Genomic DNA, 27,851 nt, shown 5'->3' with positions numbered 1-27,851 from the left:
GAGGGTCAGTGCTGAGGGAGTGGGCACTGTCAGAGGGTCAGTGCTGAGGGAGTGGGCACTGTCAGAGGGTCAGCGCTGAGGGAGTGGGCACTGTCGGAGGGTAAGTGCTGCACTTTGATGGCTTGTCCAATATTTATTCCTCAAATAAACAGCGACAAGTTATACTTTCTGGTGATTAGTATATGTGAAAGCTCACTGTGTACACATTTGCTGCCTGCTTTCTCTGTATTACAGCACTGTCTACACTGGGAAAGTGCTGGCTTAGCTGTAAAGTCCTTTGAGATGCCTGGAGGTTGTGAAAAGGATGACAGGATTGCAGTTTTCTCTCACCGTCTCTCTGTCACCAATTCACTTACACTTGGCAATCAGATTGCAAAATGCTGCAATTTCTCCCAGCGTCACAGCCAATTAGCATCTCCATTCATGCCTGCTCGTCATTCCATTAACACATCCTGACTCCATAAATAGAAGCATGACTGTGTCCAATATTATCTACTCAGTGTGACATGCAATGTCTCAAAGTTTTACACTGTAGCCACTCTAATTCATGGAATCAGATGAACCCAGTACTCTCCCCTGGCTGAGTGAGAATGTGCACACATCTCAGCTCACTCCCATCTCATGACTGTGTGTTCATTTCACACTCATCAATCTTAACGCCCAGTTGTAGGCAGAACGTGTCTGAGAAGCCTGTTGGGCATCAAGTCAGCCTGATTTGTGTCTTTCTTTTCTTTTTAATTAAAATACTACACCGTTCTGTACAGGGTTCTGATCTGCCTTTTGATTGGATGTGACACTTGTCTCTGTTCTGACCTTGCTCTTGCTGAGGGAAAGTGGTTGAAAATTATAATTAAAATTCAATGAACTTGGAAGATTGAATTCTAAGCAAAGAAAATGAAACGTTTTCTTTTTAATTCATGGGATTTGAGCATCACTGGCTATGCCCAGCATTAATTACCTGACCCTAACTGCCCCTTGAGAAGGTGGTGTTGAGCTGTTTTCTTGAACCGCTGCAGTCTATTTGACGTGACAACATTAATCTTTGGTTGCACCCACCGTGCATCAATTTAATGGCAACCATCCAGGCAAGTGGGGAGTCTTCCCTCACACTCAGGGCTTGTGCTTTATCGATGGTGGTCAGGCTTTGGGGACTCAGGAGGTAAATTACTTGCCGCAGGATTTCGAGTCTCTGACCCACTCTTGTAGCCATTGTATTTATGTGCCTAGTCCAGTTCAATTTCTGGTGGATGTTAACATCAGGATGTTGATGTTGGGGGATACAGTGACTGTAACACCATTGAATGTCAGGCGTAAGGGTTAGCTTCTCTGTTATTTGTGATTATCAGTGCCTGGTACTGAGATGTTGTGAAATTCCTTGCCGCTTATCTATTGTAAACTGTCATGTCCAGGTATCTCTACATATTGGGCACAGGCTGCCCCATTACTGGAGAAGTTGTGACTGGAGATGTGCATTGTGAATGGGGAGCGCTGGGACTGAATGTTCTGCCCTTGGACTGCACATTATTCACTCTGACTACACATTGTATAACAGGGCACTGTGCTGTATACTAATAGGAGCATTGTGCTGTATAGTAATAGGAGCACTGTGCTGTATACAGGGCACGGTGTTGCACATTAACAGGGACACAGTGCTGTATACAGGGCCACTGTGCTGCACAGTGCTGTATACTAACTGGGGCACTGTGCTTATACAGGGCACTGTGCTGCACACTGATAGGAGTATCCTAATTGGGGCACAGTGCTGTATACAGGGCACTGTGCTGCACACTGATAGGAGCACAGCGCTGTATACTAACTGGGGCACTGTGCTGTATACAGGGCACTGTGCTGCACACTGATAGGAGTATCCTAATTGGGGCACTGTGCTGTATACAGGGCACTGTGCTGCACACTGATAGGAGCACAGTGCTGTATACTAACTGGGGCACTGTGCTGTATACAGGGCACTGTGCTGCACACTGATAGGAGTATCCTAACTGGGGCACTGTGCTATATATTCACGGGGTGAATGTGGTCCTGGACAACAGCACATGGTATTTGTCTAGTTTACTTGTCAGAAATTGTGTGAAGTGCATGAATCAATTGGAGCACATGGGTCTGGCCATCTTAGTGAGATGGTAATTTCCAGGATGACAGAATTTCTGGAGTTGGAACAAGTTCTGAGTGATGAATTTCGGCAGGAGGCAGGCTGTTGTTGCAAAAAATGCAAGCTGCAATTTGGAGTCATGCTGACCCATTCAGTCAGGCTGTCTGAAGGGAATGCACAGCTGACAATGGGGCTGTAGAGCAGGAAATTGGAGAAAGGAAGACAGGTTTGAAATAAGGCAGGTCACCTGGGATAGATTGGCAAATCAAGGGAAGGAACGTGAAGAAAAAGAAAGATGGCGCTATGAAAAATTAAAGGTGTTGTGACAGTCTTTACAAAATGATGGAAAAACTAAAAATCTAAACACTAAAATTTAAAGGATTTGAGAGGCTGGAGACTGAAACAAGGGTCAGTGTGAATCCTAGTCACGCAGACAGGGTATTGTCTCCATGATCCAATGGTTAACCTCTCCATGCCTGTAGCTCCCAGCAGGCTCTAGCAGCCTGCAATCGGGAGTGGGAGCTTTGGCTGGGATCTCCTTTCTTGTTGTCAAAGGTCAATTGAATCCTTTGGTTTTCCCTCAATCCTCCTCAGAGCCACCCAAATGGGCTGGTTAGCTCAGTTGGTTGGACAGCTTGTTTCTGACACAGCGTGATGCTAACAGTCTGGGTTTAACTCCTGTACAGGCTGAGGTTACCACGATGGTTCCACCTTCTCAACTTTTCCCCTTGCCTGAGGTGTGGTGACCCTCAGGCTCAACCATCATCAGTTGTCTCTGTCTCTCTAATGAGAGAGCAGTCCTGTGGACTATGGTGTCTAACCTTATAGCCATCCAGACAGGATCAACAATAACATGCTGAAAATGCCAAACAGGTTCTTTAAGGTTTGATCAAAACAGTTACAAGAGAACACGTGTACATTAATATGAAGCAAATTGGTTGTTTAATCTAGTTAATATTTAGTAGAAACTTGCAAACTAACGAATGAAGCTATTCTTTACTCAGAGAGTAGTAAGGGCGTGGAATGCCTTGCCTGCAAAAATAGTAGACTCGCCCACTTTAAGGGCATTTAAATGGTCATTGGATAAACATATGGATGATAATGGAATAGTTTAGGTTAGATAGGCTTCAGATTGGTTTCACAGGTCGGCGCAACATCGAGGGCCGAAGGGCCTGTACTGCGCTGTAATGTTCTATGTTCTATGTTCTATGTTCTAGGGTAAACTAGATAATGTACACATGTACACCAGCATGTGAGTCTCACACTGCCTTCTACTCACTGGGGCTTTGGTGACAGTGATACTGGGAACTCTCTTGGCTTCCATGGTACTGGTCTCTCAAACCCCAGCCCAATGGTGAAAACTCTGATGTGTGTGGTCAAGTCCCTGATATTAATACTATTCTAAATCTAAGATTGCTGAATCTCCATTTCATAACGGCTGCAGTACGTTTGCAATCTTCAAAACAGGCTGACAAACAAATCCTAACAGCCCATGTAACTGTGCGACAGGGCAGTTTTCACAAACAATTCACAGTTATGTCGTTACCTCCTAGACAAAACAGACCCTGTTTTCTCATGTACTTTTCCACCTTCATTCAATTTCTCATTGCTGTGAGTGATCAATCCTTAACGATTAACCCTAAATGGTCTGGTTTGAAGATATCACTTTTAAGCCCAATGCTACACATGCATTTATATAGACCCTTTAGCAAAGCAAAGTGCCCTTATATTATCTGTTGACCCCTGGACACAGCTTCTGATGGCATTCTGACTTTATCATCATATCCTTATTAATAATCAGTCCAGATTGTCAGCTTGAGCTATTTGAGAATCTAATTGTTCATTGCTGGGTGGCACAGTGGTTAGCACTGCTGCCTCACAGCGCCAGGAACCCGTGTTCGATTCCAGCCTCGGGTGACTGTCTGTGTGGATTTTGCATGTCCTCCCTGTGTCTGTGTGGGCTTTCCTCCAGTTTTCTCCCACAGCCCAGGGATGCGCAGGCTTGGTGGGTTAGCCATGAGAAATGCAGAGTTACAGGGAAGGGGGTGGGTCAAGATGGGATGCTCTTTGGAGAGTCAATATGGACTCAGTGGGCTGATTGGCCTGCTTCCACACTGTATGGATTCTATGATTTTATCAGGAAAGCACCAAGCCAATTTCACAGCCAGTTAGTTTCCAATCAGTGCAAGATGTTGATCGTGGGGATGTGTTGTATAGCTCTCCATTCAGGTCCTAACCTCTGTGTCCCACTTATTGCCACCAGTCAATGGATCTGCCAAATAGCTGGAATAGCGATAAAATGTGGAGCTGGAGGAGCACAGCAGGTCAGACAGCATCAGAGGAATGGGAAAGTCGACATTTCAGGTCGGGACCCTTCATTAGGACTGGGGAGGGGGGAGCAGGGAGCTCAGTAATATAGAGGGAAGGACATGGTGCTGGGGGAAGGTATGTGGGATAGTGATAGGTAGATGCAGGTAGGGGTTTGTAGACATTGGTCAATAGGAAGGGTGGGGTGGATAGGTGAGAAGGAAGGTGGACTGGTTGTATCAGATGAGAGGGAGGGTCTGGATGTGGGATGCACAGCTCAGATCATCACAGAAGCCAACCTTCCATCCATGGACTCCATGTACACGGCTCACTGCTGTGGAAGGGTGGCTAATATCATCAAAGACCCCTCCCACCCCAGTAATGATCTCTTACAACCTCTTCCATCAGGCAGCAGATACAGAAGCTTGAAAACCTGCACCAGCAGGTTCAGGAACAGCTTCTTCCCAACTGTTATTAGACTGATGCTAAACTCTCTAACTTCAAATAATCTTAATCTTGATAATGTTGATTTTGCTTTGTTCGCTTCCTGTGCAGTGTAACCCGCATGCCTCATTCTGTCTAAGCACTCTATGATCTGCATGTCCTTGTTTGCTATAACCTGCCTGTACTGCTCACAAACAAAGCTATTCACTGTATTTACGTACACATGACTACAATAAATCAAATCAAATCAATTGCCTTAGGGAGAGAATTCCAGGATTTTGACCCAGTGACAGTGAAGGAAAGGCGATATATTCCCAACTCACTCAGAGATAGTAGGAACTGCTGATGCTGGAGTCTGAGAAAATAGGGTGTAGAGCTGGAGGAACACAGCAGGCCAAGCAGCATCAGAGGAGCAGGAAAGCTGACGTTTTGGGTCTGGACCCTTCTTCAGAAATGGGGGAGGGGGAAGGGGGCTCTGAAACAAATAGAGAGGGGGGGCGGTGATAGAAGGTGGATAGTGGAGTGGATAGATGGAGGGAAGACAGACAGGTCAAGGAGATGGGGATGAAGTTAGTAAAGGTGAGTGTAGGTAGGGAGTTGGGGTGGGGGTTGGTCAGTGAGGTGGGAGGGAAGACGGACAGGTCAAGGAGGTGGGGATGAGAGGTGGGGCTGGTCTTGGGATGAGTTCGGGGTTGGGGAGATTTTGAAGCTAGTAAAGTCCACATTGAGACCATTGGGTTGTAGGGTTCCAAGGCGGAATATGAAGTGCTGTTCCTCCAGTTTCCGTGTGGCATCATTGTGACACTGGAGGCCCAGGATGGACATGTCATCCAGGGAGTGGGAGGGGGAGTTGAAGTGGTTTGTGACTGGAAGGTGTTGTCGTTTGTCGCGAACCGAGCGTATGTGTTCCACAAAGTGGTCTCCAAGCCTCCGCTTGGTTTCCCCGATGTAGAGGAGGCCACAACGGGAACAGCGGATGCAGTATACCACATTAGCAGATGCGCAGGTGAACATCTGTTTGATGTGGAAGGTCTTCTTGGGGCCTGGGATGGGGGTGAGGGGGGAGGTGTAGGGGCAGGTGTAGCACTTCTTCCGGTGGCAGGAGAAAATGCTGCGGGGGGGGGTGGGGCTGGAGGGGAGTGTGGAGCGGACGAGGGAGTCATGGAGAGAGCGGTCCCTCTGGAAGGTAGATAAGGGGGGGAAGGGAAATATATCCTTGGTAGTGGGGTCAGATTGCAGGTGGCAGAAGTGTTGGAGGATGATGTGTTGAATCCGGAGGTTGGTGGGGTGGTATGTGAGACAAGGGGGATTCTGTTTTGGTTGTTATTGCGGGGAGGGGGTGTGAGGGATGAGTTGCAGGAAATGCGAGAGACATGGTCGAGGGCGTTCTCGACCACTGAGGGGGGGAGGTTGCGGTCCTTGAAAAACGAGGACATCTGAGATGTACGGGAGTGGAATGCCTCATCCTGGGAGCAGATGCGGCGGAGGCGAAGGAATTGGGAATAGGGGATGGCATTCTTGCAGGAAGGTGGGTGGGAGGAGGAGTATTCTAGGTAGCTGTGGGAGTCGGTAGGCTTGAAATGGATATCGGTTTCCAGGTGGTTACCAGAGATGGAGACAGAGAGGTCCAGGAAAGAGAGAAAGGTAATAGAGATGGTCCAGGTGAACTTAAGGTTGGGGTGGAAGGTGTTAGTAAAGTTGATGAACTGTTCGAGCTCCTCGTGGGAGCACAAGGTGGTGCCGATACGGTCATTGATGTAGCGGAGGAAGAGATGGGGTTTGGGGCCAGTGTAGCTGCGGAAAAGAGACTGTTCCACGTATCATACAAAGAGGCAGCATAGCTTGCGCCCATGCGGGTACCCAACTCAGGATGGTGAGTGGTTTGGAGAGGAACCTGCAGGTTCTGTTGGATTTATGTGCAGAATCTAAAGGAGTTACAGAATCTAATTCATTCCCAACAAAGATACTGATTATAATAGAGCCATCTGGACCCCATGCTACACAATTATTATTATTATTTTCCAGTAACCTATCTGGAGCATCTCTACTCTTTAAATCTCTTCTTTATAAAATAAACCATGCCTCTGTGATTAAGACTGATTTCCATTGGCCTTCCATCATGCCTTGCTCAATCCTTCCGGAGACGTATTCTTTCATAAAAGCCTTTCTGCCTGGACACAATGCATTAAAATCCTCTGAAGCAGTCAAACTATTTGTAACCCCTTCTCAAGCTGGGAGCTGATCATTTATTGCTGAAGGAATTTAAGGATTTCCAGTAGCTGATATGGAGTATATCCTCCCATCTCACACTGTGAATTCTTTGTATGTATGCCTCAGGCTGGTGAAGACGCTAATTTACCATTTGGCTGATCTTCCAACATTTTATGAACCATTTTGCCTGTTACTGCACACTGCCTTGCACGTACCCCATTGCCAAACGCCTGTCTGCTGCTGTATTCAAAACTCATGTTTATATCCACGCACAAGTCTCTCATTGTCAAATCCCTCTTCTCCCCCTCCCGCTGCATATCAGGGAGAAATTCTGCCCGTGATCCAAATCTGGCCCTACACACGTTTCCTTTTCTACAATTATTTTCTTGTCTTTTCCAATTTTTGTTACTTTTCCAGTGAGAGTTTTGTTTTCAGTTCACATCACATTATCTTTAGCAACGCTGATTGCTCACTCCCCACACATACACTCACCCAGTCAAGGGCTTACCCAAATGTCCCTTTCTTCGTTCATGGCAATTGGGAGTCACTGCCTAGGCCAGCATTTATTGCCTATCCCTAATTGCCCAGAGGGTAGTTAAGAGTCAACCACATTGCTGTGGGCCTGGAGTCACATGTAGGCCAGACCAGGTAAGGATGGCCTTCTCTAAAGGTCATTAGTAACCCAGATGGGTTTTTCCTGACAATCGACAACAGGTCTTCACTCAGGCAGCAGTCTATCCCGAACATTGTAATGAATTCATATTTCACCATCTGCCAGCGTGAGGTTCACACTCATGGCTCTGGGACATTGTCCTGAGGTTCTGGGTTTTTAACCACTACACCAGCTTGCAGAATGCCCATGACTGTCACTCGTATCCAAGTTCCTTTTGGCCTCAGGCATCCCTCCAGATGAGACTAGACATTAACACAGCAGTCCCTCAGGAAGGGTGAATTTTGGTAAGTGAGTTGTGTTCACTTCTTTGCTTTCCTTTTCAGGTTGACAGCCAAAGCAGTGGCAGTATTGCTCCCAATCTTGGGGATATCTTGGGCATGTGGAGTACTGACTGTCAATAACTATGCCATCGTCTTCCAATACATCTTTGCATTATTCAACTCTTTCCAGGTAACTGCAGCCTGGGTTATGTTAGCTGGAACTGCACCGTAAGGGCAGTCAGATTGAACAAGCAATTCTGAGTGAAGTATTGTTTGATGCACTGATGGTCCTGCAGGAAGTCAATGTCTTTGTCCCTACTCCTCTGACTGAGAGTTCGCACTGGGGTTTGCAGAGGGCTTTGTGATAATGTCACTCTACCAGCAATTCATAAACCAATGTGCTGGGGACAGAAGGTGATATTTGATTTCAGGAATAAGAAAGGAAAAAGAGGGTCGTCTCGTGGTGACCTTGTAGCCACTTTTAGATGTTGTAAAGATCCATCTGGTTCACTAATGTCCTTTAGGGAAGGAATCTGCCACCCTTACCTGGTCTGACCTACATGTGACTCTCAACCCACAGCAATGTGGTTGACTCTTAACTGCCCTCTGGGCAATTAGGGATGGGCAATAAATGCCCACATCCCATGAATACTTGAAAAAATAGTAGGAGAGCAATCAGCCCTCTGAGCCTGTTCTGCCCTTCAGTTTGATCCTGGCTGACCTATTTCCATGTTTGAAATTCACCTCAGGGTGGGAGACAGGGGACAGGTCCTGAGTGAGAAATGTCCATCGATTTGGAGATGAGTTTCCCATCCAGTTAGGGGCAGGAATGGAGATGGATCAGACAATGTGGGGAGATTGTAGCACAAGGGAGCAAGGTGTCACAGAGAGCTTGAGGGAGACTCTCTTCGATATAAGACGAGGTGACTCAGTCCCAGTCAGTGTTGAACTATTCTTTTACCCTTTCCCCACAGCAGCATCACTGTATGAGACAGTGAGAACAGGATGGAGTTAGCTTTGTGTTAAAGGTAGGAGCTGAACCCCTCCATGCAAACAGACAGGGAGATAAAGGGGACCTTTAGACTGGCCTGAATTTGGAACCTTGATCATGGAGATATATGGGCCAGAGTCTGCACCCAGTGAGGGTCCCACCAACCCCACTACCCCAAGATTATTAACAATCCACCAAGACATTTGTACAAAGCCACTGGCATGGAGACTGCACCTTCCTGGCGTCAGTGTTGGGGGAGAAAGGGAGAAGGTAGACAACAAAGAGGAAAGGGTAAGGAATTGAGGGGGACGATGAGAGACAGCATGGGAGGGTGTGGGACAGAGGGAGGAGGGTGTCAGGGAGAGGGGGCAGAGTGTGGAGGGTAGGAGAGGGTGTGGGACAGAGGAAGAGGATGGGGACAGAGGGGAAGAGTGTGGGAGGGAGGGGGAAGGTATGGGAGGGAGGGGGGAGAATGGGGATGAATGTGGGACAGAGGCGGAGAGTGTGGGGAAGGGGGAGGATGGGTATGGAGGGGGAGCGTGTGGGGGGGGGAGGGGGAGGGAAAAAACTCAACAGCTTCCAGGAACACTGCCATCGCCCTGTTCCTGGATTATCCTCTTGCCCACCATTTGGAGTGGGGTCAGGCCTCACCTGTTGAGGATCTCACTGCCTTGTGCCAAACTGTGAAGTCTGCACCAGACACAAGGTCCCTTTCTGAGTTTCCCACCACCACCCAATCCTATTTCATCCTGGCAGCTTGACCGTTCTCCTCCTTTTTCTCTTCAAAGTGTCAGTGTATTTTTGTTGTTGGTAATTTACAGTTTCTGATGAAATGTTGTTTTGTCTTGTCTCTAGGGGTTTTTCATCTTCCTCTTTCATTGTCTCCTGAATTCAGAGGTAAGTGACTTCAGGAAGTAATTGACCTCATGTGGAAAGTTGTTGTAGTTGATGAGTGAAAGGATGTCACATAAATTCAGAACAAGACTATCACCTGCTCCTCCAGATCCTGCACAAAGTGAAGCTTAATAAAAGCTCACATCAGTTTGTTTCTACTGGGATTGCAGCAACAAACACATTGCATTTACATAGCATCTTTAGTTTTTTTTGATTCACTGGGCATCACTGGCTAGGCCCAGCATTTACTGCCCCTCCCTACTTGCCCAGGATGGCGAGTGGCTCGGAGGGGAACTTGCAGGGGGTGGTGTTCCCATGTATCTGCTGGCCTTGTCCTTCTAGATGGAAGTGGTCGTGGGTTTGGAAGGTGCTGTCTGAAGATCTTTGGTAAATTTCTGCAGCGCATCTTGTAGATAGTACACACTGCTGTTACTGAGTGTCGGTGGTCGGGGGAGTGGATGTTTGTGGATATGGTACCAATCAAGCGGGGGCTGCTTTGTCCTGGATGGTGTCAAGCTTCTTGAGTGTTGTTGGGGCTGCACCCATCCAGGCAAGTGGGGAGTATTTCCATCACACTCCTGACTTGTGCCTTGTAGATGATGGGACAGGCTTTGGGGAGTCAGGAGGTGAGTTACTTGCCGCAGTATTCCCAGCTTCTGCCTGCTCTTGTAGCCCCTGTGTTTATGTGGAGAGTCCAGTTGAGTTTCTGGTCAATGATAACCCCCAGGATGTTGATAGTGGGGGATTCAGTGATGGTAACACCGAGGTGCTGTGGTTAGATTGTCTCTTATTGCTGATGGTCACAGCCTGGCATTTGTGTGGAATGAATGTCACTGGCCACTTGTCAGCCCGAACCTGGATATTGTCCAGATCTTGTTGCATTTGAACATGAACTGCTTCAGTATCTGAGGAGTCACGAATGATGCTGAACATTGTGCAATCATCGGCAAACATCCCCAATTCCGACCTTATGATGGAGGGAAGGTCATTGATGAAGCAGCTGAAGATGGTTGTTGCAGTAATTGTAATGAGGTCGGCCAGGTGGACCTGATAGAGTATGAATCTGGAACAGATTAACAGCCCCAATCAGGGAGCCCTGGCTGACAGATAGAAACAGGAGGGTCAGAGGTTCTGTTCACTCTGAGAGTTGGCTCTGAGGGAGCTGGATCAGTGTCAAGGACTCTCCCTGTGTAAATAAAGGGGGACTTGGTGACAGGATACCGGCCTTTGTGGAGTTAGTTCAGTGGTAATGAGGATGGGATTAATGAGGTAACTATGCAAAAGCGCCTACTACTGAAGCCGAACTGGACTTCAAACAGGCACTTAACGGGCTTTGTCATTGGAAAATGTGGCAAGTGGAGCAGAAGTGGAACAAGGTATTCCGATGGAAGTGGACACTCTCACCAGTCCAGCTGTGCTTGGGAAACACTACTCGTGTGAAAGCAATTGCATAGCCTGAACAGAGGGACTCCAGGTCAAATAAAAACCAAAAGAACTGCAGATGCTGTAAATCAGGAACAAAAACAAAGTTGCTGGAAAAGCTCAGCAGGTCTGGCAGCATCTGTGAAGGAAAAAACAGAGTTAACGTTTCGGGTCCAGTGACCCTTCCTCAGAACATACTCAGGACTCTAGGTCAGCCCACAGCAAAACCCCAAAACAAAGCCAAGCCTCAGCCAAATGGTTAACATTTTCTTCAGGATCTGGGCTGGCAGCCAGTATCCAGGAGAGTGCACACACTGGAAAGTCCACTTACATCCAGTTGGAATAGTTAAATTGCTCAGCAACATCCAAATCAGAACCAATCAAAATAAACATTTGGTTAAATGGTCACCCAGTTCTAATGGAGGTTTATACCAGTGCAGCCATTTCAGTGATTACAGAACTGGCCTTTAACAAAATTCACTCTCGACTCCAACGCTGAAGTTCATGCAAGACCTTGGCTAGACTGAGAACCTGTACCAGGGAACATTTACAGAGTAAGGGCACAACTTCGGTTCTGGCCTCTTATGCGAAGCAGCTGGTTAAGTTATCACTGATTGCAGTAAAAGGCTCGGGCCTGAGCACGTTGAGGCGATCTTGGTTGAGAAAGGTTCATCTTGGTTGGCTCGACATTTTGTCGATTAGAAATTTGCTGCCTGAGTGAAGTCCCAAATAAATACTCGGAGGTTTTTAAGGAAGGATTAAGGTTTATCAAAAGAGCCAAGGCCACATTGCATGTTGACCAGGAAGCAGTTTCACAATTCTGCAAGGCCCACATGGTGCCATTTGCCTTACGGGCAAAGGTTGAGGTAGAAATCAGAAAGCTGGAAAGTGAAGGAATCATCAAATCAGTGTGGTTTGTGGAAGCCTGTCCTTCACGAAGCTGGACATGGGCCATGTGTACCTGCAATTGTAGTTAGATGAGGATCCCCACAAGTATGCTACAATTAATGCCCATAAGGCTTTGTATCAATATAGGAGACTGCCATTTGGGGTATCGTCAGCCTGTGCAACTTTTCAGTGGACAATGGAGAACATTTTACAAGGTCTGCCTCAGGTCGCCACTTTTCTAGATGATGTGCTAATAACAGGGAAGACCAATAAGGAGCACTTAGAGAACTTGGACATAGTCTTTAGACATTTCTCCCAGGTGGGTGTACGCCTTATAAGGGAAAAATGCATATTCCAGGCACCTCAAGTGACCTACTTGGGTTACAGAGTTGACAAGACCCATTTACACCCATTGAACAATAAAGTGAGGACGATGAAAGGTGCCCTGGTTCCCAGAGCTTAGGTCTTTCCTTGGGTTGGTGAATTATCACAGAAGGCTCATTGATAACCTGGCATCTATCCTGGCAGCTTTGCAGCAACTTTTAATAAAGGGTCAGCTTTGGAAATGGTGGTGTAGCCAAGCCATAGCTTTCAGGGAAGTGACGAAACAGCTATCATCCTGTAAGGCACGCTATGATCCCAGGCGAGATCTGGTATTCACATTCATTGCCTCCCTGTACAGCATCGGGTTAGTGTTAGCTCATAGCTGGCCCAATGGAGAGGAACGCCCAATAGCGTATGCATCCAGGACTTAGGCTAATGCAGAATGTAAATACGCCCAGATAGAGAAGGTAGGTTTGGGGTTCATATTTGGAGTCAGGAAGTTCCATCAATACCTATTATGGACATAAATTTGTAATAATAACAGACCACAAACCCCTGCCCGATCTACTTAAAGGGGACAGGGCCGCGCCACCCATAGCTTCAGGCCAAATTCAGCGGTGGGCTCTAATACTAAGTGTGTATAATTACAATTTGGGACACCATCCAGGATGCCAAGTAGCAAATGCGGGTGCATTGAGCTGCCTCCCACTGACAGATGCACTGCCAGTGGTGCTGCCACTGGAAGAGTCTGTAATGGTTTTAAATCTTCTGGACACACTTCCAATCACAGCTGATAATATCATCCTTTGGACAAAAAAAATCCAGTCCTGACAAAACTGAAGCAGCTGGTGGTGATGGGGTAAACCAAAGGGTCGTCACAAACAGAACTGAAACTTTTTTGGACTCGGAGAGACCAGATCACAGTAGACAGCGGTATATTATTATGGGGAGCAAGAGTGATTGTCCTGAGCAAAGGTTGCTGCCAGTTACTGGCTAAACTCCACCAGGGTCATCCAGGGGTTTCCAAAATGAAGACATTGGTGAGAAGTTCTATCTGGAGGCCAGGATTGGATGCAGACATAGCTGCATTGATGGGGCAGTACCCAAAGTGCCAACAAGGACAAAAATTACAGCCAGCAGCTCTCCCATTGGTGGGAATGGCCGGGTAAACCATGGACCCAGTTACACATCGACCATGCAGGTCCTTTCATGGGTTCAATGTTCTTAGTCACTGTGGACGCCCACTCAACGTGACTGGATGTGCAGAGAGTTCATTCGTCAAACACGGAGACGACGATAGAAAAGCTGTGTGCATCTTTTGCAGTACACGGGCTCCCAGAACTGTTGGTCACGGACAATGAGCCATCATTTACCAGCAGGCGGTTGTATGTTTCCTAAAGTCAAATACTATTCGGCATATAAGGACAGCTCCATACCATCCATCATCCTATGGTCTGGCAGAAAGAGCAATCCAAACTTTGAAGGCAGGCTTAAAGAAACAGCCTACAGCTTCACTAGGTACCAAACTGTCCCAGTTTCTATTTGATTATCAGACCACCCTGCATGCACCTACAGGGACAGCTCCAACAGAGATGCTAATGGGGAGAAGACTCTGCACCAGGTTAAACCTGATCTTCCCAGATCTGGGGGGGCACAGGGTGAAACGGCATCAGGAACATCAATGCCAGACACAAGGCGCTGTTAAGTGGGAGAGGGGATGAAGTTTGGTGTAGGAACCACAGGGATGGCCCTGTATGGGTAGGAGGCACAGTGGACACATGGTCTGGTCCGGTGATGTATAAAGTTTGAGGAGGTGCAATGGTCCTGAACAAACACATGGACCGTCTGAAAGCCGAAAACTTGCAAACGGTGAGGGAGCAAACTGTGCCTGGCTCCTTGGCTGCCTTTCTGAATGTTCCGGAATCCGGGGGATTTCCCTCTCCATCAAACGTTGAAGGTGCCTCAGAATCTGAGATGGAGATAGCGATGTCGCTGCCTGAAGAGAATGAATTTCTTCTGAGACACTCTGGGCACAAGAGGTGAGTTACTGTGTGTTACACACGCAGCCCGTAACCGAGGCAGAGTTGGAGGAACCTGACCTGGTGCTGAAACGTCCCGGGAGGAGCTACAGGAAAAACGAACCAGCCCATGATCTCAGACTCGGACGGGGAGGAACGTACTGACTGTAACAAGGTCAGCCTGGTGGACCTCATGGAATAGGAGTTCCCTGATTGGGGCTGTTAATCTGGTCCAATCAGGGAGCCCTGGCTGACAGATATAAACAGGAAGTTCTGTTCACTCGGAGAGCTGGCCCTGAGGAAGCTGGATCAGTGTCAAGGCCTCTCCACGTGTAAATAAAGGGGGACTTGGTGATGGGATACTGGCCTCCATGGAGTATTTCAGTTGGGCCTAGGACACTATTCTGAGCAACTCCTGCAGAGATGTTCTGGAGCTGAGATGACTGACCTCCAACAACCACGACCATCTTCCTATGTGCCAGGTATGACTCCAACCACCGGAGAGTTTGCCCCTGATACCCACTGATTCCAGTTTTGCCAGGGCTCCTTGATGCCACACTCGGTCGAATGCAGCCTTGATATCAAGGGCTGTCACTCTCACTCTCTGGAATTCAGCTCTTCTGTCCATGTTTGACCCAAGGCTGTAATGAGACCAGGAGCTTAGTGGCCCTGGCGGAACCCAAACTGGGTGTCACTGAGCAGGTTATTGCTGAGCAGGTGCTGCTTGATAGCTCTGTTACTGACACCTTCCATCACTTTACTGATGGTCGAGAGGAGACTGATGGGGCGGTAATTAGCCGGGTTGGATTTGTCCTGCTTTTTACATACAGGACATATCTGGGCAATTTTCCACATTGTTGGGTAGATGCCAGTGTTGTAACTGTACTGGAACAGCTTGGCTTGGGGAGCGGCTAGTTCTGGAGCACAAGTCTTCAGTACTATTGCCGGAATGTTGTCAGGGCCCATAGCCTTTACAGTATCCAGTGTCTGCAACTGTTTCTTGATATCACGTGGAGTGAATCGAATTGGCTGAAGACTGGCATCTGTGATGCTGGGGACCACTGGAGGAGGCCGAGATGGATCATCCACTCGGCACTTCTGGCTGAAGATTGCTGCAAAAATTTCATGTTTGTTTTTGCACTGTACTTTTCCAATACAACTGAAAACCTAACCCTTAACTAACCAATACTGATTCAACCCATTCAAGCAAATCCTATTGATAGGGAGGGGAGACATAGAGGAGAGATTTGTAAGCAAAGATGAGAATTTTGATAATAAGACATTGCTTGGGTGGGCGTCAGTGTTCAAACTGAACTCTGGGACTGTGGAGGGACACAAAGACGCAATGGCTTTGTTTAGCGTGATTCTATACTGTTATGATGTTTCTGGGGACCTTTTACTGCAGTACTTGAGGGCGTAAACCAGATTAACAAACTAAGATGGTATTGCAGTAGGATCTAGACAGATAAGAAACCTCTAGGTGGTGCTCTCCAGCCTTGACCCTACATTAAACAGAATGACCTGCACAATAGTAACCTTGAAGTTGAACTCCAGCCTGAGTCGAACACATTGTAAATTTACACTCGGCTCTGAAAATTTCCCATCTGAATATTGGCTTTGTAACTTGGCCTCAGACCTGAAATCAAATGCATTAGAATGACCCCAACTCATCCGCTTTGGTCACGGCCCATTGAGCTTACTTGTTTTATTGCGATGGAAGTGTTCCTCTGTCATTTGAGACTAGTTTAATTTAAAAGTAATGCATTATATTATGAGGGAAGGAAACTGTATAACTGCTGAAACAAAACATTAGAATTGGCTGATTCAGAACTGTGTGAAATGGGACTGTTTGTCCAGTGCTCTGACCTTCAATAAACTCTATCCTCACCAGCATCTGCTCCTTTGCCTCTTACCATTGCTGTGTGTTCGAGCCAGGACTCCAGTTTACTCCACAGTTGTTAATATATCAATGCAGTAAAGGCAGAGTGTTCACTTTAGTGCCAGAAAGCAGCTGCCACCATCGATCTGCTCTGATCATTTCACATAAACTGGGCTCCACTTGGCAAGGCTGTCCCTCACTGAACTTGAGGTGACAGCATTCTCAGGTACGTCCCACCGTGCCCCTGTGTCTGCCGTCATTTGGATCGGGTCATTACACCATGAGCCTGGGCTGGAAACCTGACTTGAGGGTGTCACTAATTTAAATCTATCTCCAATCCTACAGAACCATGTTGGGCCATTATTGCCTTTTTGATGTGAGATAGTAGGAACTGCAGATGCTGGAGAATCCGAGACAACAAGGTGCAGGGCTGGATGAACACAGCAGGCCAAGCAGCATCATAGGAGCAGAGAGGCTGACGTTTCGGGCCTAGACCCTTCATCAGAAAAGGGGGAGGGGAAGGGGGTTTTGAAATAAATAGGGAGAGAGTGGGAGGCGGATAGAAGAGGGATAGAGGAGAGGATAGGTGGAGAGGAAACAAACGGGTCGAAGAGGCGGGGATGGAGCCAGGAAAGGTGAGTGTAGGTAGGGAGTTAGGAAGGGGATAGGTCAGTCCAGGGAGGACGGACAGGTCAAGGGGGCGGGATGAGGTTGGTCGGTAGGAGATGGAGGTGCGGCTTGAGGTGGGAGGAGGGGATAGGTGGGAGGAAGAACAGGTTAGGGAGGCAGGGACGAGCTGGACTGGTTTTGGGATGCGGTGGGGGGAGGGGAGATTTTGAAACTTGTGAAATCCACATTGATACCATTGGGCTGCAGGGTTCCCAAGCGGAATATGAGTTGCTGTTCCTGCAACCTTCGGGTGGCATCGTTGTGGCACTGCAGGAGGCCCAGGATGGACATGTCGTCTGAGGAATGGGAGGGGGAGTTGAAATGGTTCGCGACTGGGAGGTGCAGTTGTTTATTGCGAACCGAGCGTAGGTGTTCTGCAAAGCGGTCCCCGAGTCTCCGCTTGGTTTCCCCGATGTAGAGGAAGCCACACCGGGTACAGCGGATGCAGTATACCACATTGGCAGATGTGCAGGTGAACATCTGCTTGATATGGAAAGTCTTCTTGGGGCCTGGGATGGGGGTGAGGGAGGAGGTGTGGGGGCAGGTGTAGCACTTCCTGCGGTTGCAGGGAAAAGTGCCGGGTGTGGTGGAGCTGGAGGGGAGTGTGGAGCGGACAAGGGAGTCACGGAGAGAGTTGTCCCTCCGGAAAGCAGATAAGGGTGGGGAGGGAAAGATGTCTTTGGTGGTGGGGTCGGATTGCAGATGGCGGAAGTGTCGGAGGATGATGCGTTGGATCCAGAGGTTGGTGGGGTGGTACGTGAGGATGAGGGAGATTCTTTTATGGTTCTTATTGCGTGGACGGGGTGTGAGGGATGAGGTGCGGGAGATGTGGGAGACACAGTTGAGGGCGTTCTCGACCACCGAGGAGGGGAAGTTACGGTCCTTGAAAAACGAGGACAACTGAGATGTACGGGAGTGGAATGCCTCATCCTGGGAGCAGATGCGGCGGAGGCGAAGGAATTGGGAATAGGGGATAGCATTTTTGCAGGAAGGTGGGTGGGAGGAGGAGTATTCTAGGTAGCTGTGGGAGTCGGTGGGCTTGAAATGAATATCGGTTTCTAGGTGGTTGCCCGATATGGAGACAGAGAGGTCCAGGAAGGGGAGAGAGGTGTTAGAGATGGTCCAGGTAGACTTAAGGTTGGGGTGGAAGGTGTTAGTGAAGTGTATGAACTGTTCGAGCTCCTCGTGGGACCTTTCCTGGCTCCATCCCTGCCTCTTCGACCTGTTTGTTTCCTCTCCACCTATCCTCTCCTCTATCCCTCTTCTATCCGCCTCCCACTCTCTCCCTATTTATTTCAAAACCCCCTTCCCCTCCCCCTTTTCTGATGAAGGATCTAGGCCCGAAACGTCAGCCTCTCTGCTCCTATGATGCTGCTTGGCCTGCTGTGTTCATCCAGCCCTGCACCTTGTTGTCTCACCATATAAGAGCATTTCTGGATGTGTATAAAAAATGTGTGGAAGAAAATAGATGCCTTTGAAATGTAGAATACTGGGATATATGCTAGAAATTCCATTTCTAAACTGTAAGAAAAATGAAGAGGTGTTTGAAATTGCAAGAGTGAAAAGAAATCCTCAGAAAGTGACATCCAGGAAAGGAAATGCCAATATCTTGGCCATGTGATCAGAGTTGGAAATTTGCAGAGGTCTCAAGGGGGACATTCTGTGAGGGCAGATCTCCTGGTGGGAAGTAGCTTCAAGCAGTAGCAGAGTATAATCTCGTTGAAATTCTAATTGCCTGATACTCATGTTTGAGATGGAGTCTGTGGAAAAACAAGTTGTGAAAAGTTGGAATTGAAAAGTAATGATATAACCAGGGAGTACCGTGCAAGCAATTTCGAGAATTTTGAAATTTAGCATAACACTGCTGTACTAGCAAACAACTAATCATCTTGAGACTGTTGTGTTCCAACAGCACCAATCTCTTCTCTCTTTTTACAATCAATTTAGGTCAGAGCCGCTCTCAAACACAAGACAAAGGTCTGGTCCCTCAATAGCAGCTCCATGCGTAATGTCAACGTGAAACCTTTCAATTCAGACATCGTAAGTACAAACTCCTTTTGCCTTGCCTTTATTGTCACTGCACATTGACATGTTCTGAGGAAGGGTCACTGGACCCAAAACGTTAAGTCTGAATTTTTCTTCACAGATGCTGCCAGACCTGCTCAGTTTTTCCAGCAACTTCTGTTTTTGTTCCTGATTTACAGCATCCGCAGTTCTTTCAGTGTTTATTAAAGAGATTGACCAGTTTGCTTTCGTTCAAAGAACTTCAGGACTATCATTGAAAAACAATTTGACAAAGATCTCTGTCTCACTCACTTAGGCGTTATAGGCACAAAGAAAGAGCATCTTTAAAGAGCAATTCTCATTAATATTCTGTTCTAATTCCTCTCCTCTCCCAACATCTGAAGCTCCGGTTTATACATTGCCCCACCTGGCTGCACACAGATGTTGTAGGAGTCAGCTGAGCTAGATTATGTTTGCCAAGAGTTGAGAAATAGCAGTTTGTTTTATTGTTAATTCTGCAGAGACTCAGTTAAAAGCTGGAGGATTTGGCAAAGGTCTCTAACAAAAACAAGAGAATTTTGCTCATATACTCATCGAATATGTGGTGTCCTGTCTATCTGCTGGCACTGATCCTCTAGAAGGAAGCGCTGTTGGTTCTGACAGTGATAGAACCAGCAGGAGGCCATTCAGCCCCTCACACATTCTGCACCGTTCAGTCATAAAATGAAAAGCGAAAACGCTGGAAATATTCAGCAAGGCTGGCAGCATCTGTGGAGAGGGAAACTGGGTTAATGTTTCAGATCAATGACCTTTCATCAGAACTGGGAACTGTGACAAGTACAGAACAGGGAAAGGGAGGAGGGGAAATTAAAAAAGAAAACACGAAAGGGCAGGTTTGAGGTAGGATGGAGGAACAGTGAGATTAAATGACAAAAGGGATGTTGGTGGAAGGCAAACATGGGGCATGTGAATAAAAGATGGGTTTGAGGAGGTTTGAATGGCAGGGTGGGAGGTGATAGTCGGTTAGCTCAGTTGGTTGGATAGGTGGTTTGTGATGTAATGTGACACCACAGACATGGGCTGAGGTTACCATGAGGGACTCTCCTTCTCAACCTCTCTCCTCGCTTGAGGTTAAACTCACCACCAGTCGCCTCTTAAATGAGAGAGTAGCCCTCTTGAGGCAATGCTGACTTTGTCCGTAGAGTGTCAAGAACAGAATTATTCCCAACAGCTCATCTTCAAAACAAAAAGAGTGATGACTATCATTTAAATTTGCTGCATTTAATGTTGAGTCCAGACGCAATAACGACCTAACAGGAAGATGAGATGACAGTCCTTGTTTTGGTTAGATTTTAAACAATAGCAGAAATTGCTGGAGAAACTCCGCAGCTCTGGCTGCATCTGTGGAGAGAGAAATGGGGTTAATGTTTCGAGTCCAATATGACTCTCGTTCAGGCTGAAGGCAGGAGGAAGGGTCTGTCTGAGATAGGATGGAGGACTTGACATTGTAAATAACAAAATAGACGTTGGTGCAACGCAAACGGGGGCAGTAGTTTTGAAGAGACATTAACTCTGTTTCTCTCTCTGCACAGATGCTACCGGACCTGCTGTGTTTCTCCAGCACTGGTGATTTTATTTCAGATTTCCAGCATCCACAGTATTCTGCTTTTATTTGAGATTCTCTTGCCTGATCTGTAAATCTACACCATTTACTGACCTTACTCTGTATTCCTCAATACCCTTATCTCAGTCTTGAAATCTCAAATTGACCCCCAGCATGTGCAGTTTTTTTTCGAGTGGGCAGTTCCAGACTTACACTGTCCTTTCTGTGAAGGAGGAGTCTGACAGTCTTCTGCTGTAGATTAATAGATGTTTGATAAAATCAATTCTGTGGTTGCAAGAGCAGGTCAAAGGCGAGGAATCCTGCAGCAAGTAACTCCCACCCTGACTCCCCAAAGCCTGTCAACCATCTACAAGGCACATCGGGAATGATGGAATACTCCCCACTTGTCTAGAAAAGAATCCACACTGTTTAGGACAAAGCAGTCCTGTTTGATCAACACCTCACCCACTATTTACAATATCCACTCCCTCCAGCACCGCCACTCAGTAGCAGCAGTGTGTACCACCTCCAATATATACTGCAGTTACTCATCAAGGATCCTTAGGCAGCACATTTCTGAACCCTAGATCTCTACTGTCTTGAAGGACAAGGGCAGCTGATACATGAGAACACCACCCCCTGCAAGTTCCAAATCATTCACCATCTTGACTTGGAAATATATCGCCATTCTCTTTGTGTCACTGGGTCAAAATCCTGGAATTCCCTCCCTAAGGGCCAACCCACAGCATATGGGCTGTAAACAGCTCAAGGAGGAAAATAGGGAAAGTTTTGCTAAAACTGTACAAGGCACTTGTGAGAGAGCCCCCCTGGAATATTGTGAATAGTTTAGGGCCCCTTATCCAAGGAAAGATACATTGTTATTGGAGGCAGCCCAGAGGAGGCTGACCCTGGGTATGAAAGGTCTGCCTATTGATTGGAGATTGAGTAGGTTGGGCTTGTACTCAGTGGAATTTAGCAGCATGAGAAGTGACCTACTGAAACATATAAATTATTTAGTGAGCTTATCAGTGTAGATGCTGAAAGGTTGTTTCCCTTTGTGAACGTGTCAGGAGCTAGAGGGCAGAATCTCAGAATAAAGGGCCACCCTCTTTGTGTGAAATAACTCCACAGAGGCTGGTATCCCATCACCAAGTCTCCCTTTATTTACACGTGGAGAGTCCTTGACACTGATCCAACTCCTTCAGGGCCAGCTCTCCGAGTGAATAGAACCCCTGTCACTCCTGTTTCTATCTGTCAGCCAAGGTTCCCTGATTGGACCAGATTAACAGCCCCAGTCAGGGAACTCCTGTTCTATCAGGTCCACCTGGCTGACCTCGTTACATTCACTACACTGGGGGGAGTGAATCTGTGGAATTCTATACTGAGGGCTGTTGAGGCTGTGTCATTAAATACATCAAGGCTAAGATAGACAGCTTTTTAATCACGAAGGGAATCAAGAGGTTATGGGGAAAAGGCAGGAGGGTGGAGTTGAAGGTTAGCAGATCAGCCACAGTTTTCATTGAATGGCAGAAGACTCGATGGGCTGAGTGGCCCACTTTTGCTCCACCATCGTATGGCCTCATGGTCACTAGCATCTCCTCAAGGGCAATAAATGATGGCCCAGCAGTGATGTTCACAATCTGTGAGTGAATGAAACAAGATGTTGAGATGTGTTTTCAGGGTGGTTGGTGGTTCTGGTGGCGTGGCCTGTTCACCTGTAGTGTTGTCAGACACCCAGTGTTCTCCTGATTGACATTGTCGTCCCGCTGACACCTAACCATGAAAATCTCAAACTCAAGCTGCAATCAATCTTACAGCCCCTGGAGCCTGCTCTGCCATTCGATCCATTCATGACTGATTTCCCACTTCCTCAAACCCACTTTACCCATCTGATTCCCCCTGGGTAGCTGCAGGTATCTCTCTGGAGGAGAGATGGTAGCCCTGTGATATGTCATTGGATTGGATTTTAAGAGGGCCTGACTAATATTCCAGGGCCGGGGCGGGGTCACACCCCAATGTGGCAGCAGCTGATGGATTTTGAATTCAGTTACAAGTCACAGAATATGTAGCCATTCTCAGCGATAGTTCAGTAATGCCCTTTAGGGAGGGAAATCTACCTTCCTTACCCAGTCTGGCCTACACGTGACTCCTGACCCACAGTGATTTGTGGATAGCTCTTCCCTGCCCTCTGAATTGGCCAAGTAAAGCAACCAGTTCAAGGGCAGTTAGGAAAGAGCGATGGACATTGACCTTGCCGGAAATGCCCACATCCCATGAGTGAACTGAGGCATCAAACCAACAAATAATCCGCCAATGCCAGCCTTTGACAGACTCCAAGATGGAGCATCCAACATTCTCTTGGATAGAGAATGCCAACACTTCTACTTGCACATGTATGAAGAGGTTTCTATGAAGCTGATCCGAGATTGCTGACCCCTTTAGTGCAACTCTAAGACCACACCTTCCCCCTAATAGGGGGGAGGGGGAAACAAAGAATCAAACTTTCAGCCTTGCCAACTCATCAAAGTTTTGTAACTTGACTCCTGAAAAGGAAGATTTCCTCCTCTTATCTTGCCCTTCAACATCCCCATTAGTTTTTGAGGTTAATTGTCTTTATTACGGTTGAAAAGCCTCTCACACCGCTCAGCTGTTTTTGTTCCTCAGCATATTGAAGGTGAGTGATGGTGGCTGGAATATTAACTGTTGAGGTAAATCATCCTTCCGTCTAGTTTGTTCTGTGGCAACCATACCTCCCCCCTCAGCCCAGCCCCTCCCTCACCACCATCAGCACCAAGAATCTGCCGCCATCTAAAGCCCATGCCAGCACCTTTTAGAAGTGCCTGAGTAAATCTTCCCAATCCCTTGTGCTCAAGGATAGGTCTGTTTATCTTGATGATGGGTGGAAATTGGGCAGCTCAGCTCTGTGTGAACAATGTGACCCGCAGACACTAATTTGTCATTTACTCACTTACAAATAATCATTCCAATTATAACAAAAAATGTAAGTCCCCCCCTCCACCACCAGCCCTCATTGCTCTTCCTCTCTCACACCCCATAAACCTCCCAGGATCCATGAAATAACTGCAGAGACACCAGTATCCCATCACAAAGTCCCCCTTTATTTACACGGGGAGAGTCCTTGACACTGATCCCGCTCCCTCAGAACCAGCTCTCAGAGTGAGCAGAACCTCTGACACTCCTGTTTCTATCTGTCAGCCAGGGCTCCCTGATTGGACCAGATTAACAGTCCCAATCAGGGATCTCATATTCTATCAGGTCCATTTGGTTGATCTTGTTGCAATCAGTACAGTCCATGCATGCCACCTCATAGCCCCCCCAATTCCCTCCATGACCCCCAGTGACCTGCCCCTGCAACACCCCAATGGCTATTCCTGCTCCTGCATACTAGCTCGTGCTGAGCCTCAATCTACATTGTTGGCTAACAGCCCACACTTCCATTAACGTACTAAAACAGCTGAGCCCCAGGGAAAAACAAAACTGCTCCATTGACTGCTCAAACTCTCCAATCTCTGCTGCCAGTTACACAATATTTATTTGCCGAAGTTTCAATTGCTTACAGTTTTTGCTATTAATGTTTTACATGATCTGGATAACCAAGAGGAGGTTACAGAGATAGGGAGGGATGTAGAGGCTGGAAGAGGAGGTTACAGAAGTAGGGAGAATTTGCATTGAAGGGTGAAAGGTATTCCCAGTGTGGGAGCCATTGTGAATCAGTGAGTACAGGAATGGTTGGGGGTAAATGGGATTTGGTGTGAATTGAGTGTTGGTGGGGGCTGAATGTTTGGATGAGTTGGGGATGATAGAAGTGTGCACAGAGGAAGCTCGAATCGGAGGAACATTGAGTTCCCAGAGAGTGGGTGGAGGGGGAGGGGAGATCACAGGGAGAGCATGCTAACAGGGAAAAGAGGAAATTCCTTATGGCAGCTTCTGGAAATGATGTTTCATTCCTGTGCACCTACAGATGAATGGAAATCGAGCGATCACCACCCCCACAAAACTGAACACCTGGGAGAAGAGTACCGAGTTTGCGAATCGAATGGATCTGTCGGCAGTGTGACCACCGCACTCCTGCCTCGACCAACCAACAACAGACCCAGTCTCCAGTCTCATCACTGCTCCTCTCCGAATACTGAACCACACTCACCCATCCAGGCTACAGCCAGAAAGGAAGGAACTGTTGACTCAACTCACTTTTATAAAACGCAAAGAGAAGGAACTGCAAACGTGAGATATTTATTATACCGGACACAGGGGGAGGGGGTGGTGGGGATGTAGGTTAGTGTTTCTCGGGAAGGTAAAACTCATTCAGGAAAGTAAGATGAATTTAGCAGTTGTCCTGAAAGCCCTTTCCCTGATGGGGAGGGGTGCCATCTGTACCCACCTGATACTTAATGTGACTATATGTGTATGGTTTTACTCCTTTTGTGTAGGGGATCATTTTGTGAATTCTTAAGTAATTATGACAAGCACACATAAATGTGTACTGCGATTTTAAACTAACTACTTTGAGTGTAAAATGATAATTGTCCCTCCTTAAAAGCATGCATAGTGGGTGTAGGAGGAATTACAAAAATCTATGTGTTTTTGGCAAGAATTTTATATATTGTTTTATTGTGACACAGGTTTAAGACTGAAGTATGTTTCCTTCTGTATATTTTTCTGATATCTGTAGTTTTTTTTTCTGTGTTAAGAGGCAAAGCTTTCTCCACAACAGGTTTCCATTTTCCAAACCCAGTCTTATTCTTTAGTATCTCCCTTGAGGTTAAAATCCACTTGGACTAATCGTTACTGGAGGTTGTTTTAGAACCAGTTGATAGATCTGATGCTGGGATGCTCTGGTGGTTTGGTAAGTTTAATGAGACTGGAACTGAGCCATGTGTCCTAAGCATTAAGGCCCAGCAGCAAAGCCAGGCAGAGATTGTATATCCTGCCAACTTGGGGAGGTGGTGTAGGTTTTGGGGGGAGTACTGTTGGTGTTAACGGGCCCTCAAAGTCAATACCAGCTAGCAGTTCCTGACCCAGTCATTGTCCTGTAGCTCCAGCTAGGGGTCAGGTTTGGAAGGTCAGTAAACTCCTGCAGTGAGGGACCATCCCAAGAGCCAAGATTGAGGAGAATGGACCAATCTACTCTGGTGTTTTTGGAAAATGAGAAGTGACCTGATTGAAGCAAACAGGATGCTTCCAACACTTGACGTGGTGTTTACTGTGAGGTTAGTTCCCCTGGTCAAGAGCTGAATGGCAGGAGGACAGACATAGCCCCAAAAATAATCATCGGCCATTTAGGACTGAGATGTTGAGAAACTCCTTCACTCATTGGGTGTGGATCTTTGGAATACATCACCCCACAGGACGGGGATGGTTAGTTAGTTAGTAACAGAGGATGGTTAGTAAATGAGTCAAGTCTGAGCTCGGATTTGAGGATAATGGGGCTACAGCAGGGAACTGGAGTTGATGTCAATCATTGATGATTTTATTGAATTGAGGGGCAGGCTCCATGACCTGTATCTTACACATGTTAGCATTACCCCAGGGTTGGAAGTAGAGGGGAGGGGGTGGAAGCCGCAGGGGGTCAGCAGGTTGCTGAATGCAAGGGGTTCAAATCTCTGTCCTTCCCCAAACCTAGACTCACCCACACACTCTGAGGATCATGGGACAAGTGACAAAGTAGAGTAGCAAAGAACTGAAGAGAGTGGTTATTTCTCTTTAAATGTATTTCTTCTGTTTTTGTTCAGAGTCGGTGCCTGCAGTGCATGATGATGTCACATCCCTGTTAGAATGTGTTAACCTTCTCTGATGGATAGGGATGTAATTATTTAGCTGTAACTGTAGAAATCTAACTGTTTTGTCATGAGAAAAGCTTTTGAGTTGGAGTGTGCTTTGTGAAGATATCATACTGGACCTGTGGCTGGTGAATAAGTGTCTGTCACAAACATAAATGAAATATTTCTCTTTGCACTGTATAAGGGTCATTTTATTTTGCCTTAAATGAAAGGTGGAGATCAAGTGTGTGTCTGAGAGAGAGATTCTGAAGAAAGCCAACTTCAAAATCAGACTCAAAACCCTCTCATAAACATAACCGTCAGACTCTATCATAGCAAATAGCTATATTTATCTAACTATTTTAACACAGTAGAATGTCACAAGTTGTTTTGCAGGAGTGTTTATCACGGTATTTTGCCATCAAGACACACACAGAGATATTATATTCCAGGTGATCAAGTGGTTTTAAGGACTGTGTCAAAGAAAGGAATGGCACAAGTGAAGGAGCACAGTTTTGGAGAACTTAGGAGGGATAAGGTCTGGAGCAAAGGTGAGCTGGCAGAAATGCTAGGAGCAAAGAGAGGACAAGCAAAGCAACAGGTCCCTGTCTGAAGAATTTGGTAAGCAGGATAAAACTGATAAAGAAAACATATGATGGATACCAGCTCATTAATACAAGCAGAATCAGGCTAAATATAAAATGTGGAGAGCAGATGAAGAAAGCAAATAAAGAGCAAAGAGAAACAAAGAGCTTTGGTGTCTGATATAAACAGGACACTGATGGCCTGCTACAGGCACATTAATAGTCGGAGGTTTGTCTGAGGATGATTAGGGATCAAAACAGACACTTATTAGTGGAGGCAGACAGCATGACTGATGTCCCGATGGTGCATTTTACCAAGGATGATTCACAGTGACAGTAAACAGGGAGGTTGCCAGGAGATTGGCTGAGATGAAAAATAGATAATGAGGAAGGACTGGAGAGACTGGCAGGAATTTAGGAATGAACCCCAGGAGTGGATGGGATGTAGCCCAGATCCCTGAGGGAAGCAGCGGTGGGAATTATGAAGGCACTTCCCATAATCTAAAAGATCCCCTCCCTTGTAGATACCTTTCTTCTAGAACCAAGTGGACTTATGTTTTCAAAGGAACCAATTTAATCAGGCTTTCTCAAATCGGCAAAGACTGGCTTTATTAATTACTACACATAAGAAAAAAATGCTAACACAACATGCATATACATAAGATCAGAAATAAGAAGTGAATTCAAAAAGATGGAAGTTTCAAAAACAGATCTACAGATCAGTGATAACAAGGTGTAGAGCTGGATGAACACAGCAGGCCAAGCAGCATCATAGGAGCAGGAAGGCTGACGT

General features: G+C 46.8%; 1 protein-coding gene across 1 annotated transcript in view; it reads left to right on the top strand.

Moving 5' to 3' along the window:
- The window catches only part of LOC109933615 (adhesion G-protein coupled receptor D1-like), a 104,178-nt gene extending 77,510 nt beyond the window's left edge, over nt 1-26,668 (top strand). Inside the window, exons 7-10 of the mRNA XM_048611762.1 lie at nt 8,066-8,192; nt 9,849-9,890; nt 19,035-19,127; nt 24,677-26,668. Of these exons, the coding sequence (XP_048467719.1) occupies nt 8,066-8,192; nt 9,849-9,890; nt 19,035-19,127; nt 24,677-24,772 (358 nt within the window). The 3' untranslated portion in view covers nt 24,773-26,668. The remainder of the gene's footprint in view (nt 1-8,065; nt 8,193-9,848; nt 9,891-19,034; nt 19,128-24,676) is intronic.
- The last annotated feature ends 1,183 nt before the right edge of the window (nt 26,669-27,851 follow it).

This window comes from Rhincodon typus, chromosome 24 (genome assembly GCF_021869965.1).
Source record: "Rhincodon typus isolate 14 chromosome 24, sRhiTyp1.1, whole genome shotgun sequence".
NCBI lineage: Eukaryota > Metazoa > Chordata > Chondrichthyes > Orectolobiformes > Rhincodontidae > Rhincodon > Rhincodon typus.
This window is presented reverse-complemented; position numbering and strand designations above follow the sequence as displayed.